General features: G+C 39.6%; 1 protein-coding gene across 2 annotated transcripts; it reads right to left on the bottom strand.

Annotated features, from left to right (window-relative positions):
• Positions 1-1002: 1002 nt before the first annotated feature.
• GBP5 (guanylate binding protein 5) lies at positions 1003-17559 on the bottom strand. 2 transcript variants are annotated; one of them, XM_045547581.1, is made up of 11 exons: positions 17434-17559; positions 9446-9654; positions 8813-8940; positions 7484-7590; positions 7026-7222; positions 6436-6678; positions 5099-5379; positions 4120-4332; positions 3114-3216; positions 2637-2818; positions 1003-1231 (listed from the first exon to the last, which is right to left on the bottom strand). In XM_045547581.1, the coding sequence occupies exons 2-11, from the start codon at positions 9633-9635 to the stop codon at positions 1121-1123; spliced, it is 1755 nt and encodes a 584-aa protein (XP_045403537.1). In that variant the 5' UTR covers positions 9636-9654; positions 17434-17559; the 3' UTR covers positions 1003-1120. The 2 variants fall into 2 exon arrangements, with proteins under 2 accessions (XP_045403537.1, XP_045403538.1); XM_045547582.1 differs by lacking the exon at positions 17434-17559 and adding an exon at positions 14492-14603.
• Between the last annotated feature and the right edge of the window lie 676 nt (positions 17560-18235).

Here is an 18235-nt window from a genome sequence, read left to right as displayed (position 1 = left end):
TCCATTTAAAAAAATAAAAATGAATTTGATCAAAATTAAGTGCTTTTTGTGTGGCAAGTCCTTACATATTTAGGTAATACCTTTCTATTTTTAAATTTTTGACAAATGATACCAACATGACATATATACTCCAAAAATGAGCCATGGTATAACAAAAGTAGCCTCATTTTATAATTTTCTATGAGGAATTCTGAGCCTATTTCATTTGTGAGCTCATAATTTTCAATCCTGGCTTACCAAGAAATGACATTTCTGCAATTAACGCAGGGCCTATCTCTTCAAAGACCTGTGAAACCAAGGAGCCTTCACCCTTTAGTTGTGTCGGTCCATTTCATTTAGTCAACTTGCCTCTGTGTTCAGCCCCTCAGATTTCTTTTTTCTTTTTAAATTTGCATTATATATTGACAAATTATAATTGTATATATTTATGGGGTACACACTGGTGTTATGATTTTTGAATACAAAGTGGAAAGATTAAATTAACATATCTATCACCACATTCCTTTCATTTTCTGATGGATCTCTATTTTATTATAACATTATTGGCTTTCAGCTTGGAATTGCTCTATGTAGGTGGTCTATTGACCATGCTGCGGAATCATGCCACTGCTCACAGAATAGTAGCCTCCACCTCGTTGAGAACTACACATTGTTTCCACTTTACTGTCTGTGCTTTCTTCTGACAGCATCCAGCACATGACCATCAGCAGGAGTGATACCCAGCTGAGCCCAAGACCTTGGCCAAGTTCCATGTGACTGAGCCTATGTGGATGACACCTCCTAGATAGTTTACAATACCCTGAGACAAATATGGAAATTTAGACAGGTGGCATTGGGTAGAACCATCCCAATATAAACCCCAAATAAAAGCAGTGATAAAATGTCCCTTATTATATAATTCATAATCTCTTCAAGGAAGCAATCATCATTTAAACTATTGGACTGTTGAGATGTACATTTTACCAGATACCAGCATCATAACCTTATAACTGTATACAAAAGTTTGATGTAATAATTATAAACTTTATTTAAATGTTGATTGTTCCAAGTTCTATAATTTCTTGTTCCTTTGTGTCTTCAGTGCAAAAGAGTAAGAAAGGGAAGCTCCAGTGCTTAGACTTTAGAGTAAGATACACTGATCATTCGATGAGTTAGCCTGGAAATGCTGGACCTGATTTTGGAGACATCTGATTTCAGCTTCCAATGCCGCTTTGCGGTCTTCAGCCTCTTTCTAAAGAGTGATAAATACAAACTATTAAAGTTTAGCAAAAAGTAAGATCAAACTTTTTTCTGGTTGCATAAGTCATTCATTGTCCTTACTTATATTACTCCACAGTAGCAATAGACAGTCCCTGAATATCTCTTTTCCATTCATGTGTGTTCAACTTACTTCTGTAATTATTCACTCTCCTTCTCTTTCTCTAGCTCCAGAAACATTGTCATCTCTCAATCCCTGAAACGTTGTTGTCCCTAGAATTCCATCCCAAGTCTCCCTCTCCCCTTATACTACACAATTTCTTTGGACAATCGTAGTCACATGTTGACTTCAATTCTCATTCACACACAGGAGAATGTTAGATATATTTTTAAGAGAGGAGGCTAACACAAAAACAGGGTGTCTAGGTGACATCAAAATCAGGTGAGATGTCTGCACCTTAGATGAGAGAATCTGTTCCAGGTAACCAAAGTTTTGGTGGCAGAAGTAGAAGAAAAGATTGAGATCAAAAACCACAGGTTGCTCATACTGCTCTTCAGGAAACAGCTGCAATCTCAGAAATTTCTTGGAATAGCTCTTGAAAAACTAGTACCTACAGGTAGACTGACAACCAAGGGGAAGAATTAGGATGGCATTTGTCTCATTAGGGTGCTGACATAGGAATTTCACACCAGATGTGAAGAAGCAAAAACACTGCAGAAACTACTCACTAAGAGGCACATTTTTGATAACTTGCTAGGCTGTGTGATATATTGGCATTTAGTTCTCTTGGGAACTAAATCTGAAAAATGAGGACACAATAGTTCTGCTTTACAGTGAATAATGCATGTAAAGTGCTTTGACAGTGCTTGGTAAATAACAACTACTGCTTATTGAATGAAAATAAAACTAAAGGACTGGATGAAACAAACTCTGCAAGTTAAAAGCATTCAGAACCACAGATGATCACGGCAAGGATGGGCATAGACACAATAATATGAAATTAATTTAACAAGGTATCTATGACAAAAGCAAAAGATTGTCCAGAGCAGTTAATGAGTTAAGAGGAAAGGCTAATTACTACAGGCTAGAAATGCCTTCATTTTTATTTAACAATATAGAGTGCTTACTCTGCGCCAAGCACCATTCTAAGCACAAATATGAACTCATTTAATTATCAGACTAACCCTATAGAATAGGTATTATTACTGTCTCCATTTTACACAAGAGGAAAAAGAGGCACAGACAGGATGGATAACTTGCCTAAACCATATATATATTAAGAGGTGGAGCTTGGATTTGCACCCCGGCAGTCTGGTGCCGGAGTCCCTCCCCTGAGCCACAGTATTATGCTGCCTTCCCCCACCCTGCCCCTTGGTCTGTCTCTGCTCCATGCTCCCATGGTTACAGACAGGGGAGAGATGAAACAATTGATCAATACCTGCATCCGAAGTTCCTGCATCCTCCGTAGCTCTGCCTGCTGTTTTTCTTCGGCTAGCTGCATTTGTCTCACTTGTTCCTGATGGAGTCTCTCCCTCTCCTCCATCCTTTGCTGGTTCTGCCTTTGAAGCTCCTGCAACCTTTGTGCTTCAGCCTTTGCAGCCTCTGCTTTCACACGCGCCTCTGAGAAGAAAGAGTAAAAACACAAATCTCTCCAGGATTAATGTGCCCCTTCCTTCTGCCTCCCACTCTTATTTGCTATTGCTTCAACTTCATGGGGAATATTCCCTGGGGTTGTTTTTCCCTCCCAGACAGCCATACTGCAGCTGATCATGCCACACTCGGACACTGCCTGAGGAGCCAGGACGTGTTTGCCATTCTTGCTTTAGTTTAATGATCCCATGAGGGCCAGGTGAGAGTAATTTCAAATTTATAGGAATTCCTTTTCTCTCTTGCATCATTTCTGTTTTCTTCTCACCTTCCATCTGCTTTTCCTTTGCTGTGAGAGCCTGGTCTGTCTGTAGAATTGCATTACTCACGGACTCTTTGGATTTTAAATATTTCTGCAGAGCTTCTTCAGCCTAGCAACCCCAAAAACATACAGTTAAAAGTAGGAAATGGTGATTAGGAATGTTGTAAACATCTTTATTTCTTTTTCCTTCCAGTATCTTATTCCCATAGGAGGTGCTCAACCTGCACTTGGTGGAACTGTTACTCAAGGCTGTCCTCGATTAACACAAGTTTGGGCATGCCTCTAGGCTGGTCAGTCAGAGCGCCCAAGGCCACTAGATGCAAAGGACTTGTTCACAGGTGGAAAAATACGGCAAGGAGGAAACTGATGATGCTTGGGTGTTTCAAAGACTGATACATGCTGGGGAAAAGATGCTTCCTTTCCCCTGAGACAAAGGCACTAAGGACTATCTCAGCTTGGTCCTGTTGATGTCATCTTCATTGTCATGTAGAGTTAGCCTGTCTGGAAATGAAGCCAGTAGGAAAAAGAAACGGAAAAATGAATTGGGGATTGGAAAGAAAGAAGGAAGGAGGACAATTGATAGCGTTATTTAAACTCTTGAATGTATCTATACTTGAAACTAAATTAAAACCTTTTGCTTTTGGTTTGTGTAAACCAATGGATTACCAATTTTTCTTAAATTAGTTTTAATTATTGAGATTCTGTCCTGTGTAACCAAAAAGATACCTTTGTTGCAATGAATGCTGATGGTTGCAATAGAAGTCTGGTGATTATGATGATGGTTCAATTTAATTCCATAGCTAATATTAAAATGTAAATTCTGTGTTAGGAAAACCAATACCAGGCACATAGTTTTTCCATGAATACTTATTCAACGAAGGAGTCACTACTACTAGGCAGAGACATAAACATCATCTGTGTGCCTGTATACAGGCCTTTCTTCCTGTCCTCACTGGTTTTTAAAGAAGCCTCCCAGCAATTTTCCACAATTAATAGATAAAACTAGGGATACCTGTATTCCTTTCCTAGGCTCTTTATAGTACTTTGCCTTCAGCTCTTCTGTCTTCTGAATGAAGAGAGTATGTCCTCCCGGCTTAGAATAAATCCCCTGCTTCACTGCTTCTTCTAGAGGACCAAAAACATCCTGAAGTAAAGCCCAGCAACGATCCCAGGATGCTTCTAAGTTCTGTTTGCAGATGTCATTACGCTTTGCTTCTAGTAGGGTCTTCAAAGAGACAACAATCCATGGCAAAGATGTTAGTGATACTTCAGTATTTCTGGAAATGATTCTCAAAAAGAATCTATATTTTTTCTAGAAATGTAGAGGAATGCAAGCAAGACTATATTCTTCCCACCAAACTGGAAAAGTTTCAAGGATGACACTCTATATAAAAATGACATTTACTTTTGGGTTTGAAATCTCCCAAAACTCCCCTTTCTTGTTATTTCTGCTTTAGGTGTGATATTCAGACCACAGACCTCTAGCCTCATGCTAATGTTAAATGCAGCCTACTGTTTTACAACATTCCTCACTTCAGTGTTTTACTAGGCCTTGGATTTCCAATGAGAAGGTGGAATAGAATAATGGGCTGGAATGAGATCAGCCTATTTTATTAAACCTGGATACATCATATTTTAGTGGATCCAATTCGTAATTCTGTATGCTTGATTAATAAAATGGGAAAGTTAATTAATACTTTGTAAATATGATTATTTAAAACAATAAAATTAATTCAAATGTAGTCTATGGGTATAACATGGTAAAGATATGTTGTATACATGTGTGAAAACTTCAGAATCTATAAGGCCCGGAGTAGTTACGTTTGTTTGTTTTTAGAATAAAAGTAATATCATGGCCTCATAAGTGATTCTTATTGTTTTCCAGTCTAGTAGCAACTGCTTTTCTTAATTAACTACTATTTTACCATTCATAGCAATACTTTGCCTTCTATTGACCCTTATCCCCACAAACTAGAAAAAAAAGTCATTACCTCTAATTCCTTCTGGAACTTCTGATCCACATCCTTGAAAGAGTTTTTCATGAAGATTTCAACGGCCTCTCTCTCACTGGCCCTGTGCAAGTCCAGCAGCTCCTGGAGGGTCTCTGTGGGCAGCTGCACCTTCTGGCCCATCTGCTGGTCATAGTGGGCAATGGCCTTTTGCACTGCATCTGAGTTTTCTATCTGGGCCAAGGACAGGACTGCGTTCTCCATGCCGGGAAGATCCCCACTGCTGATGGCATTGACATAGATCATCACCAGGTTCTTTAGACCTTCACAGAAAAAAGAAATGCTTATATTATTTGCATAGAAAGAAGGCATGACTTACATTAATAATTCTGGGAATGTACGTTTAACAGTGAATAGCCTGAAATTTTCAGTATTCTGGATGGTGTTCAAGTGGCCCACATAAGTTCCTTTGAGAAATTGTATGATCAAGAAGCCAGGATTTTCCTTCTTTGGGAAAAGCAACTGTGTTCAAAGAAGAAAATAGAGGAAATCTCAAGATGTAAATGATTGTACATGTTTCATCCTTTTCCCACAGAGAAATGAGGAGATGATAATATAAAAGTCATGCATATTTATTTAGAATGCTATGGGCCTTTGCATTTTTAATCTTCCCTTCTTTTTCCCTCATCCTCAATTTTCCATTCTCTTTGGAATTCCCTTTTCTCTTTCACTTTAGTATGGTTAAGCTAGTATGAGAGCTATCCTTTTCTGAAAAAGTGCAAAATGAGTAATTCAGACCAGGTTTCCCTTACTCTTTGTTGGAACTTTCCTGTTTTACTTCCTTTGTTTCCACTCAACTTCCCTCTGTAATGTAGCAATTATTACAGAGTTCTGAGGAAAAACCAGACCAAGAAGTCTACTTAGATTTCTTTTAGGGTTCTAAAAGAAATTCTAGATAATTTGGCCTTTGTATAATGTTTGTTTCAATCAAGTTCCATTTCTACAAGGAACATATATGTCTTGCTCCTCTTCTGCCAATCAAAGGCTGTGACACATAATAAGGATCCAATATATTTGTTGAACAAATGCTGCCAGCCCACATGGTTTAGTCTAGTTCAACAGTGAGTCACGTATGGGTAAACTTCTTTGACTTTATCTTATCTTTAGATTGTGTTCCTATTACATGTAGCTTTGAGGCATTACTAAAAAACACTAGAAATATGTTTGATACCCACTGGAACTTAATAAAAAAGATACATGTAATTTTCATGGTAGGAATTGCCTCTGTATTTGTCAACATTGACACTGCAAGTACACTCTTATAAATGTCTCTTATTCTTCACATTAAATTGACAGAAAATCCTAAAAATAGTACTTACAAGATCCAGTGACCTTAATGCCTCCTGGAAGAGTCTTAATCATAGAATGACTGAAGATGTAGGAACAGAATTCTGCCACTTGCTGCACAAATTCAGAATCTAGCTCATCATCATGCAGTGTCTCAAGCTGGCTGAGCTTCTTTCGGTGAGTGGGTGAGTCAAAGATAAAGCATTTCTTTATTGGAAAGAACTTCTGTATACATAGACGGGGAAAATTAAAATTCTGAATTCCTTGATTGCTATCTAGAGAAGGAAAAATAGAATTTATTCAGTATAGAATTTTCATCCATTTGCCTAAGATAAATTTCCTTCTTCCTGATGTTACACAGTTTAATATATCTTCATAAACTCTAAGCAAAAAGATAAAAGATAACTAATCAGATAAAGAAAAAAAAGAAATTTGTTCTAATAACAAAGGAGTAATGCAATTTAATATTGAATTTATTTGTTCATTATAAATTAATAATCATTATTTATTTTGTAGATCTAGGTAAGTAAATATTGAAAACTATAAATTTAACCACATACACAAAAGAGATAATTTCTTAGGTTACTTTTCTCCATCTTTTCAAATATGAAGTCCCCGTTACCTTCCTTTGGCCTCAGTGAATTCTCCAGGTATTCATCTGCTGTGATAAGTTTCCCATTTGTCTCTAGGCCTAAGTAAAAATCTCTCAGAGTCCACACTAAGTCTGGGAAGAAGCTCCCAGAGTCAGCAGCATCTTCAGCCCCATCGAGGTCAGGTGAGTTTCTTGTCCTGAGCAGATCTGTCAGTTCTGTCACATGGCTGAGATACAATTAAGCAAAACTGGCAGAGATAGAACTGCATCCAAGCCCATATTTAATTCTGCATCTCTCCAGCCCTTTATTTTCCTTTGGGTCTTAACCAAATCACAATTTTATCAGAGTTTATAAGAGTTCTTTTCTTTGTACTTTCAATGTTTGTCATGTTTTTGTTTTTGTCATTCACAAGGACTTACAGACACACAGCCGGTGAATAGAGGAGTTCTTTCTGATTTTGGTGCCATCCTAGACCACAAAAGGATACTGCAGGAGGTCGATAGCCCCCTGGTCAATGTTGTGCATGGTATTGTACACAAGGGTGCTGCTCAGGAGGATTGCCAGTGCAAAGATCTGGGTATCATTCTTGTCAACCTAGAAGTCAGAACAAATTTTAGTCATGACTCTTGGGATTCCCAGATGAGCAATCTTTAAAAATAGGCTCCTGATCTACTAACATCAAAGAAGACAAACAAACAGACAGACAGACAAACAAAAACAATTGTCAAAAATGTGAACTCGGAGTACTTCTCTTGTTAACACTGATATAATAATTTTATACCCATCCATATATTGTTAACTCACCAGTCCCTTTTATAATCACTGTTAGATATTTGCAAAGTGTATAGTCAAAGTTAGTGGGGGTTATCCGAGTACTCAAAGCCAAGGTTTTTCAGAGCACAAAACAAAATTGGCTTATATTTACCATAAATATATCTATGCTATTGAATAATGATTATCCATAATGCAGTTCACATGACTGATTTTATTTAATTTAAAAAATCATTCTGACATGGTTTATAATTACTATCTCCATTTTGTAGGTGAGGAAGCTGAAGCTCAAATTATGGCTTACCATCTTTGAATCTTGGCAAATCAAAACTAAACAAGCAAAAAAAACCCATAAAAAACAATGGAGGTTCAAGAGAAAGATGCATTTGTACGCTGGAGCCAGCTCACACCAGCTCGTGACAGTAGATTGTGTACATCCCTTCCAAAGACTGAGGTTAGTGTCTCCACTTGGGTAGCTTGAAATCAGTTATGATGGGAGCCTTCAGGAAATAGTCAAGTGCTACAAATCAAGGTTGTTGTTTCTTTTTATCCAGTGAGCTGGTTGTTCAATACTTACAAGCATAAAATTAGAAAAGGTCCATGTATCTACTGTTCAAATAATGAGTTGAAAAAGACCAAAGGGAAAATAAAAGATTTAGGGAGACTTATTTCTCTTGTCAAAGTCAGAGAGCTACAATTGCCATAGCCCTGATTTTAGCATGAGTTCATCTGAGCCCAGAGCCCACTATTAACCAGTATAATGTGTGGGTCCAGGTAACAGTGATTTCATTTGCACCATCTTTATGCATTTGGGTTAACTGCCTAGCTCAACATCAGTGCAGTTCTCTCAGTACTGATTCTTGCTTATAAATGTATTTTCTCACTTCAGGCTTCTAAACTCTGACTATTAAAGATAGAAAGGGGAAAGAATGGAGATGTACTTTGGTTAAGTACAAGTACGATTTAGAAAAATAAACCTAAAAACTCCCTGTATAAAGAGTGTCCAGAAATGAGGAAGTTAAAAAAAGGAATCCTCCTTCCTTACCTTCTCTACATCTCCCAGACCTTCAGTGTCCAGCAGAACTAAAGTGTGGTCTGGCTTCTTGGGATGAGGCACACACCACATCCAGATTCCCTTGGTGTGAGACTGCACCGTGGAGCCAACAGAGAAGCCTACCAGGGGAGTGGAGAGGTTGTAATAGAGAAGGGACTCTGGAATAGGGGATTTTCTTGGTTACTGAGCTAGGGTTTAAGGAAAGCAAGATGAGGAAACAGCAGAGAGTACAACCAGTATTGATCTGAATGACAACAGAGGAATGGGGAAATAATATCAAATACAGGTTAGAAATTTGACTTTTTAAAATAATATTGTGCTACTAAAATTTTGCTAATTTATAATTCTATATATGGAAATTATTTCACTGATGTCTTACCCTTTGTGAGAGAAACATATTATGCTTTTTCCAAGGAAATGTTAAGGCAAAAAAAAAAAGGTGTTATATCAGGAACAATTAGCTGCCCTTCATCTCCCAGAAGATAGAAAGACCAGCTGTGGCCTAAACACTGGTTTTCAATATCCATCCTCATCTGTAACTTTCTCTCCTCACATTGCCACCCTGGATGCTGACCATGTGGGTGGACAGAAGGGACTTTGCAGAGCTTTGCTGCTGCCACTCACCCTTGTTCTTCCCAGCCAGTTTGTTCATCAAATAGGATTTGCCTGTGCGGTAGAGGCCCACGATAGACACCACCACCACAGGTTGTGTAATAGCAGACAGGATCTCCAAAGCTTCTGGATTAACCGTCAGTTTCTCCGTAGTGTTCTCAATGAGACACACAGGGTCCGGCATGTAGATCTCTGGAGCCATGTCCCAGATGTTACTTTGCCTGCAAGGGAAAAGATGAGATGGGCTATAATTCATAGTGTTTACGCAGAGAAAGTTATTTTGCTGTGAATGTACTATTTCCAAGCATGACCTAAGTTTCTGAAAAAAAAAACTTTTTTAAATAAAAACTGATACCAAAGAAGTCCACAGTAAAATGGGTCCTAGACCCTTTATAGGTCTCCCATAGGCTATCCTACTGGTTCTTAAACATTTGGTGGGCATAGGGAAACCCATTTCCAGAGTCCAACCTACTGCTAGTTTGAGTCTAACTCTTACTCCACTGATTTTTGGTTGACTTATATTTCTCAGTTTTTACCTCCCTGAATCCCTAGATTAATTCTTTGTTACTACTATTTGTTACATTGCTCTTTTTGCTTTTACCCCATATCAACTTGGATTTTTTTCCTAGTTAGGTCTCTGTCCAGTCAAACTGCATTACACTGAATATTGCCAGGTCATTATGCAGCATTATGTAACAAATCATAGCTGTTTACTTCTTAGAAATATATCTCTTAAGGAATTTTTTCCATCATTATTAAAGTGCTTTATTAAACTAAAACTTCAAAGCATGATCATTTTATGATTGATTAAATGAGTAAAACAACTTCCTTTATTAATGCTTAACTACTTTTTTTCCTAACTTCTGGGCATGAATTCCTGTAACCTGAAGAGTCTCTGGTAAAACATTTTTGTGCTACGTGAGACAGAAGCAAATGTTTGCTTTTCTGCCTTGCCTTATTATAAAGAACAGTTTTCTTCTATGTTAGAGGTGATTATTTACTAAAGAAGCTAAAAATTTATCATCTGCTTGATTTCTTCTTTCACTGAAATCTTACAATGAAAAGGTTTGGGTTCTCCATTTCTTTTCTAACAGACTGTGAAAATTGTTTTTTTACAATTATAAAGACCAATTCTCCCCCCTTCCTCATAGCTAATGCCCTGGAAATCATCTTGGTGATAGATAAATTAAAACAGAAACTGCTTGGGAGCAGATAATAGGAGATCCATTTGCAAATGGCATAGCAAGCACTAGAGCATAGGATTCAGAAAATGTTTAGTGTAAGCCTTATCCAGAAAGAGGCAATTCCACAATATATTTAGAAACTTAAATACCAAGTCTCTTTCCATTCCAAGCTACTTTCAATGCAATTGGTACCTTATATTTGTAGAATTCTGGTTGCCTGATTTGTATATAGCAAGGGCCAGAATAATTTTTAAATTAGAAAGCTATGGAAACCTTGCAGTGACGATCTACAATAATTAGGTAGATAAACAGATATTGGGGACTTATGAGCTCTTATGCTTTGGGATGATCTTGCTAATGGGGGAGGAAACTAGTAATAATTTGAGTGTTCAGACTTCCTTATGAATAACATTAGTGCTGTGCATATATTTTTAAAAAGAGCATTTTATGTTGTCCCTAAATGTTATCTGAGTAGCATCTTTAATGCTTTAAGGAAAGTCCAATCTCTAAAACATCATTGTAGATTCAATGTGTTTGAGCTGCACACATACTGTTTGCTCTGTCATTCATAACTTAGCCTGTTTGGGGATACATTCTCCCTAACTCTCTTAGAGTTTCATAAGAGAGTTTCATTTGTAAATAAAACCAATGCAAGAAGGGATCAACACACACACACAAATTGCACATTTTGCCTTTGCAGTAACTGAGGCTTGACTTCGAACCTCAGCCCTGCAACTGGCTATCCATATCACACTGGCATTTCACTCAACTCTCTAAGCCTGTTTCCTTAAAAAAGTGGGATTAAATAAAAATTTATTTACATCAGTATAACTGCTAGCTCAAAAAGGAGAGAGAGTGCTGAAGGAGAGAAAAAAAAATACAAAGAAGGAAAATGCCAAGCAATATAGAGAAAATGCTCAGAAGTGCTGGTGATGGGATTCCTGAAAGAAAACATCTCTGTTTTCAGCCATACAATTCTAGTGCGGGTTCTGTGCTATTTTTGTTGTTATTATTGTTGTTTGCTTTTGCTTTATTTTGTGTTGTTTTTTATTTGAGTTTGAAGGAAAAGGATCTTATCAAGGAGATAAATGGAAATCAAACAAGTACAAGATGCATGAAGCACGTGCCAAGGTAAGAAATTCAAAAGAAGAGAATTCCAAGGAGTGAAAAAAATTGCCAGATAGTATTGAGGAATCCAGTTAGGCCAATGTTAAATTAAGTGATTCATAATCTTAGAGGCAGCAGAGTAGTAGAGACAGAATCCAACACAAAAGGGGATAAACAGTAAGGATAGGAGCCAAGAAACCAAACAAATTAAGTCAAAACTATTTTTAAAGGAAGAAATCCACCTTCAAACAAAGTCGAACAATGACTAAAAGTTTGTTGCTGTTTTCACGAAACTTCTCTGAGTTTCAACTTTTAAGCTATTTATATTGCATCTCATGAATTGCTCTTTCTTATGAAAATAATACAATCAGAGTGCAGGGCTGCTACATCAGAAGTGCAAGACAAAGCATTCACATTCAGCTTCTGGAATTTAAAAAAGGATTTAGGGAGGGGATTCGACTGCCAGATCATCCTAAAAAGAAGAAACAGTTTCAGGTGAAAAATAGCATAGCCCAAGTGAAATACTGAGGGAATGCTGCCAGAATTTATCTCTACTAGAGATCCCATAGGAAGAAGTTGTTGAAAAGAACAAGAAGGAGCAAGTTTTGGCAGAGGCTGACCCCCAAGGGATTTGGAGTCTATTGGAAAGGGTAAGTGGGAGTGTCTACTTTTCCTTCCCTCCAACCTGTGGCAGTCTGCCAGCTCCTGATCTGTCAGAGAGCCCTTCTAGCCTCACAAATCCAGGGACTGCTGCCACCAAAACACTGATAGCATCTTGAGATCAAAGCATCAGTCTGCACCCCACCACGGATCCCAGCTGAGATGGCAGGCACCACATTGCCTAAGCACATTCTGGGTGCCTCTATCCTGCCAGTGAAGTCAAAGCCCCTTAGTCTCCCTGTCACTGGATCCCACACGAACATTCCCCACCATTCTCTTGGACTGTGGCAATCAGAGAGAAACAGAGAGACACAGGATAGCAGCAGTCTTCCTGGAGGGTGGGCTGCTGCAAGGAGACTAGAAAGTGCTGAGGGCTTTACAGGAGAGAGGAAGGTGTAACATGCACTCTTCTGCACCTAAGGGGCCCTGGCTCAAGTTGTCTTCACCCCTCCCGGTGGAGATGCAGGTACAGAGAGGAGTCTATAGGGTAGGTCAGTGTCCCCACCCCAGAGCAGAAGGAGAACGGGAGCCTAGAAAGGGCCGACATGGAGCTAGAGACTTCCCCTCCTCCAACAACCCAGTGCCGCACACATAGCCACCTCTGCTCACAAGCATGAGCTCATGGCACGAGTGTGCTGCTGGATGGGCAGTTCTAGGCTTGCAGGGAGGATATACCCCCAGTAGTACTCTGATCACTGATCCTGGGCTCTGCACAGATGGTGCAGCTCATTTCCCTCCCTCCACAAACAGGCAACACTTTTGCATCTGTCTTGACCAGAGAATCTCAGCCCCTGATTCTCTATATTGCTGGATTCACGGCCAATGTTCCTCAGCACCCACTTGGACAGCAGCAACCTTGGGGAACTGGTGGGCCCTGGGGTTACTGTGAGCCTCTAGAGCTTGGGCATTCAGGGCAGGCTGCTTCCAGCTCAGAGGAAAGTGCAGCATGCCAGAGGGCCCCTTGTGACGGTGGGGACCAGGGTACCAGCCCCTGCCCATTCAGGGCCTTTTCCTCCTCCTGCCCTCTGCCACCCACTACTGCTGAGGCCACCACAGCTCTTTCTGCTCAGGACTGGTGAGGGTTCTACAGGGGACGATTAAGCCAGGGCACTTGCGAATGGCTGTCCTGGCTCTGACAGAGTGCCTATCATACATACCCAGGCTTCCACAGAGCTTGAGGTTTACTTCTTTCCCTCTAAAAAGCCACACCAAGCATTTTTGTGTGGCTCAAAGACAAAAACTACGGCCTGAGCTGAGGGAGGGCAGGACTAGCAGTCTCTCCCCTAGGTGCCTCTCTCTCCCGGGAGAGGCCTACAGGCAAGGCCCCGGCACAAGGATCCCTCCCCCACTGGAGCATTTCCGCGGTAGCTCCCAGCCATTCTGGGAGCCCCGCATATATAGAGAAGTCGGAGCTTTCTCTACCACCTCTGCCACAGCCAGCCCAGGAAGGGAGAATAGAATCTGGGCTCATTTGTGTACCCCAAAGACAAAAACTACCACCTCCATGGAGGGAGGGTGGCTCTTTCCCTTAGAGGCCCGTCTCCTCTGAGAGGAGCCTACTCTCCCTGTGGCAAGTCCATGGCAGAACTATATCTGCCCTACCAGAGCATTTCAGTCACAGCCCACAGCCAGTCTGGTAGCCCTGCACACGCTGGGCCTCTGCTGCAGCTAGGCCAGGGTGGGAGCTGGGGATCTGGATACTTTTGTGACCTAAAGGACAGAGACTGGTGTCATTGCTAAGAGTGGGAGGTGTGAGTGCCGTGTGCATCCCACAGCTCCCTGCTTCTGCTAATCTTGCCAAGAGGGGCCCAGCCATCCTGTCACAGGCTCACAGGGCATACGGCCTTCTCCTGCCCGAGCATTGATATGGAGCAGGATAGCCCGCCACCCCTCACTATCACAGCCAGCGCCTGAACCCAGGAAGGCTTGAGGGTAAGTTTGCCAGCCTAGTCTCCATCTGGTCCCTCCAGGACTCAAGCATGCCAGCCAGGGGCATGGGTACTTGGGATTACCTAACCTAGCCAACCAGCACTGGCACCTGAACACTGTCCCAGAGGTCTGAGGTCCAACACCCCAAATTGCCAGCAACAGCACAGTGAGTACTTACCTGCATGAGCCAAAAGGCAGTGTACCTCTCCCTTTCTACACTGAACAGCAGAGTCCCCAGCGGAGGAGAACAGGTGAACCACAAAGCTATTTGTTTCAAGCTGAGGGAAGAGGTTCCAGAAGAGAAGGAACCACGATAAGAATTCTGGCAATATGGAAAAAAAAAAAAAAAAGGCTGTTTCAATATCCCCAAAGGATTATATTAGTTCTCCAGCAGTTCCGGCAGTGAACTCCAATCAAAAGAAAACTTTTAGAATATCAGATATGAAATTCAAAATATGGATCACAGTAACCTCAATGGGATCAATGAGAAATTTGAAAGCCAAGGCAAAGAAACAAAAAGAATAATTCAGGACATGAATGAAAAATTCACTGAAGAGGTAGATATTAAAAAAAAAAAAACAACTGGAAATGAAAGAATCATTTAGACAATTTCAAAATACAGTGGAAAGTTTTAACAACAGACTAGACTAAGCAGAAGAAAGAATTTCAGAGCTTGAAGACAAAGCTTTCGAATTAACCCAGTCAGTCAAAATAAAGAAAAAAGCATCAAAATAGATGAACAAAGTCTGCAAGAAATATGGGATTATGTAAAATGCCCAAACATAAGAATCATAGGTATCCCTGAAGAAGAAGAAGAAAAAGCAAAAAGCATGGAAAACCTATTTGAGGGAATAATGGAGGAAAGCTTCCCTGGTCTTGCGAGAGATTTAGACACGCAGACATAAAAAGCTCAATAAACTCCTGGAAGATGTTTTGAAAAAAAGGACGGCACCAAGAGCATAGTCATTAGACTGACCAAAGTCAACATGAAGAAGTAAATCACACAAGTTGTGAGATGAAAGCATCGAGTAACTTACAATGGAAAACTAACAGCAGACTTCTCAACAGAAACCTTATAAGCCGGAAAGAATTGGGATCTTGTCTTTAATCTTATTAATCTGAATAACTTTCAGCCAAGAATAAATGAAATGGACTTAAAGTAAAAAGCTTCTGCATAGCAAAAGAAATGATCAACAGAGTAAATAGACAACCTACAGAATGGGAGAAAATATTTGAAAGCTATACATCTGACAAGGGAGTAATATCCAGAATCTATGTGGAACTCAAACAGATTAGCAAGAAAAAAAACAAATAACCCCATTACAAACTGGATAAAAAACATGAACAGACATTTTTCAGAAGAAGAGAAACAAATGGCCAACAAACATGAAAAAAACCCTCAACATCACTAATCATCAGGGAAATACACACTAAAACAACAATGAGATACCACTTTACTTCTGTCAGAATGGCCATTAATGTAAAGTAAAAAACAAGATGCTAGAGCATATGCAGTGGAAAGGGAGCATTTATGCACTGTGGATGGGAATGTATATTATTACAACGGTTAGACTAGGAGACTAGGAGACAGGGCTGAGACTGGATGCAGGGGCTGGCAGAGTAAGTGCAGGTGTTAAAGTAAACAATCCTCAACTGGAAGCTAACTAGAGGGGCTGATCACCACAGGCAAGAACAGGCTTCAGCCAGCTTGTCAGCTATCTCTGTCACCTTACATGAACTTTGGGTAATTATAATGTCATTTACATTGTGTTTTTAAAACTTCTCCACCCTTGAAATCACCATGAAAATTCTGAGATAACCATATAAAGTATAAAAATGGGGAGAGAAAACAATTCTCGGAATTACTACCCAAATTCTTAGTAAAAGCCAACCCCTTAGCTTTGAATATTCCTTCTCTCAATTAGTAAGACTTCAAAAGACTGAAAACCACACCACTTCCTCCTGGTGCAGCTGCTCTGTTGGTTCTCTCTTTCTCCTGAGATCCCAAGAGATACTTTAGCTTTCAAAAAAAAAAAAAAAAGCTATTGTTTACTGGGCTGACATGGTGTGTCCTGCCTGAAATTCTTTTCCTGATGATCACCGATCTCCAAGAACTTGGATGAACTTCCACTTAGAGGCCACTAACACAACCTCTATAGAAAGCAATATGGAGATTTCTCAACAAACTAAAAGTAGATCTACCATTCAATCCATCAATCCCAGCATTGGGGGTCTACCCAAAAGAAAAGAAGTCATTTTATGAAAAGAACGCCTGCATTCACATGTTTATCACAGCATAAGTGATGAGCAGATTAAAAAAATGTGATACACACACACACACACACACACACACACCCCAGGGAATACTCCCCAGTTCTGAAAAGGAATGAAATAATGTCATTTGCAACAACTTAGATGGAACTGGAGGCCATTACCCTAAGTGAAGTAACCCAGGAACAAAAAACTAAACGCTGCATGTTCTCACTTATAAGTGAGAGCTAAGCAATGGATATGCATGGTCATACTGAATTACATAGTAGACCTTAGAGACTCAGAAGGGGGAGGTTGAGAGAGGGGTGTGAGATGAAAAATTGCTTATCAGGTACAATGTACACCATTCAGGTGATAGGTACACTAAAAGCCCAGACTTCACTATACAATTTATCCGTGTAACAGAAACTTTGTGCCCCCTAAATCTATTAAAACAAAATTTAAAAAATAAAAAATAGGGTCTTGCACCAAAAAGTAATAATACAATCATATTTCTTGAAACTTTCAGGGTGCAGTTGGAACCAGCTTAATTAGGTTTTACTAAAGACAAAGGTAACTTAAGTAACAATTATGATCCTGGTAGGTCATAAAATGGCAAACGGAGAAAATCAGCTTGAAGGCATTTCAAACTCTCTGTTTAGTCCCCACACATGCTTGTGTCTAATTCAGTGGAAGCCAAATGTAACTGGCTCTTAATGAATTCTGCTGCCTGTCTGATAACACCACAATTTAGTCTTTACTGAGGTCCGATATACCACATCAGCCTAAGCTGCATCCTATCCTGCATAGAATGTTTTTTAAAACTAACTGAACCTTGAAAATCTCTTCCCTCTCTTGCCCGCTTCTTACCTTGACTAGAAAATCAGAAGAGATCTTATAGAGCTGGTAAGAAAGCTGCTTTGATGCAAACCCGGTACAAGTTCAAGTTCTTGTTTCTTAATTTATAGTAGCTGTGAGGATTTCTGATATACTTCTTCCTCACCCAATCCTGGGGATTTCTTTTCTCTCCACCCCCTCTTCCTTCCTCCTAAAGCAGACAATTTGAACGTGAAATACAAACCAAGTGAAAAGGGGAAGAATTTGGAAACTGAAACCATAAAGCTAATTCAGTGACTAGGCTAGATGATGAAGGGAATTTCCCAGCTATTGGTTGCTTGCTGGACAGGCTGGATGTACTCGGCCTGATTTCTCAGAAATGGCAAACTTTCTAGAAGAGAACTTGGAGATAGTTTGCAATTGTTCGAAGTATATGGTATTTTACCTAATTTGAAATATGATGACATATATCTCCAGTTTGGAAGCAAGGTCAGGGGAACCCAATATGACTTTTGAGGCTAATTTTCTGAAATGTTAGATGCACTCACATAAGTTTATTGCTTTTACAGTAGGTGAGAACTTTAACTCACAGGCAAGGACAAAGTTTTTGGCACCTATTTTTTTTAACTTCTTTACTGCCCTATTTGAATTCTCCCAACAAATATCTCCCTCCAGTTTTCCAAGAGGTAGGATACAGAGATATTTACTAACTTGTCCAAAATCATAGAGCTACTAGTAATTGAATCTTAAGATTTAAACCCAATAACTTCATTATATAGTCCTTCCGTGTTTGCTGAATGAATCATCATCATAATCATCATCACAATCATTGCTC

This window comes from Lemur catta, chromosome 3, assembly GCF_020740605.2.
Source record: "Lemur catta isolate mLemCat1 chromosome 3, mLemCat1.pri, whole genome shotgun sequence".
NCBI lineage: Eukaryota > Metazoa > Chordata > Mammalia > Primates > Lemuridae > Lemur > Lemur catta.
This window is presented reverse-complemented; position numbering and strand designations above follow the sequence as displayed.

Coding starts and splice junctions, on each gene's coding strand:
- GBP5 (XM_045547581.1), bottom strand. CDS start 9,635: ATGGCTCCAGAGATCTACATGCCGGACCCTGTGTGTCTCATTGAGAAC. Junction 8,941..9,445: donor ACTGGCTGGGAAGAACAAGG/GTGAGTGGCAGC, acceptor CTCCCCTGGTAG/GCTTCTCTGTTGGCTCCACG. Junction 3,217..4,119: donor AGCCTAGGAAAGGAATACAG/GTATCCCTAGTT, acceptor TGGGGTTGCTAG/GCTGAAGAAGCTCTGCAGAA.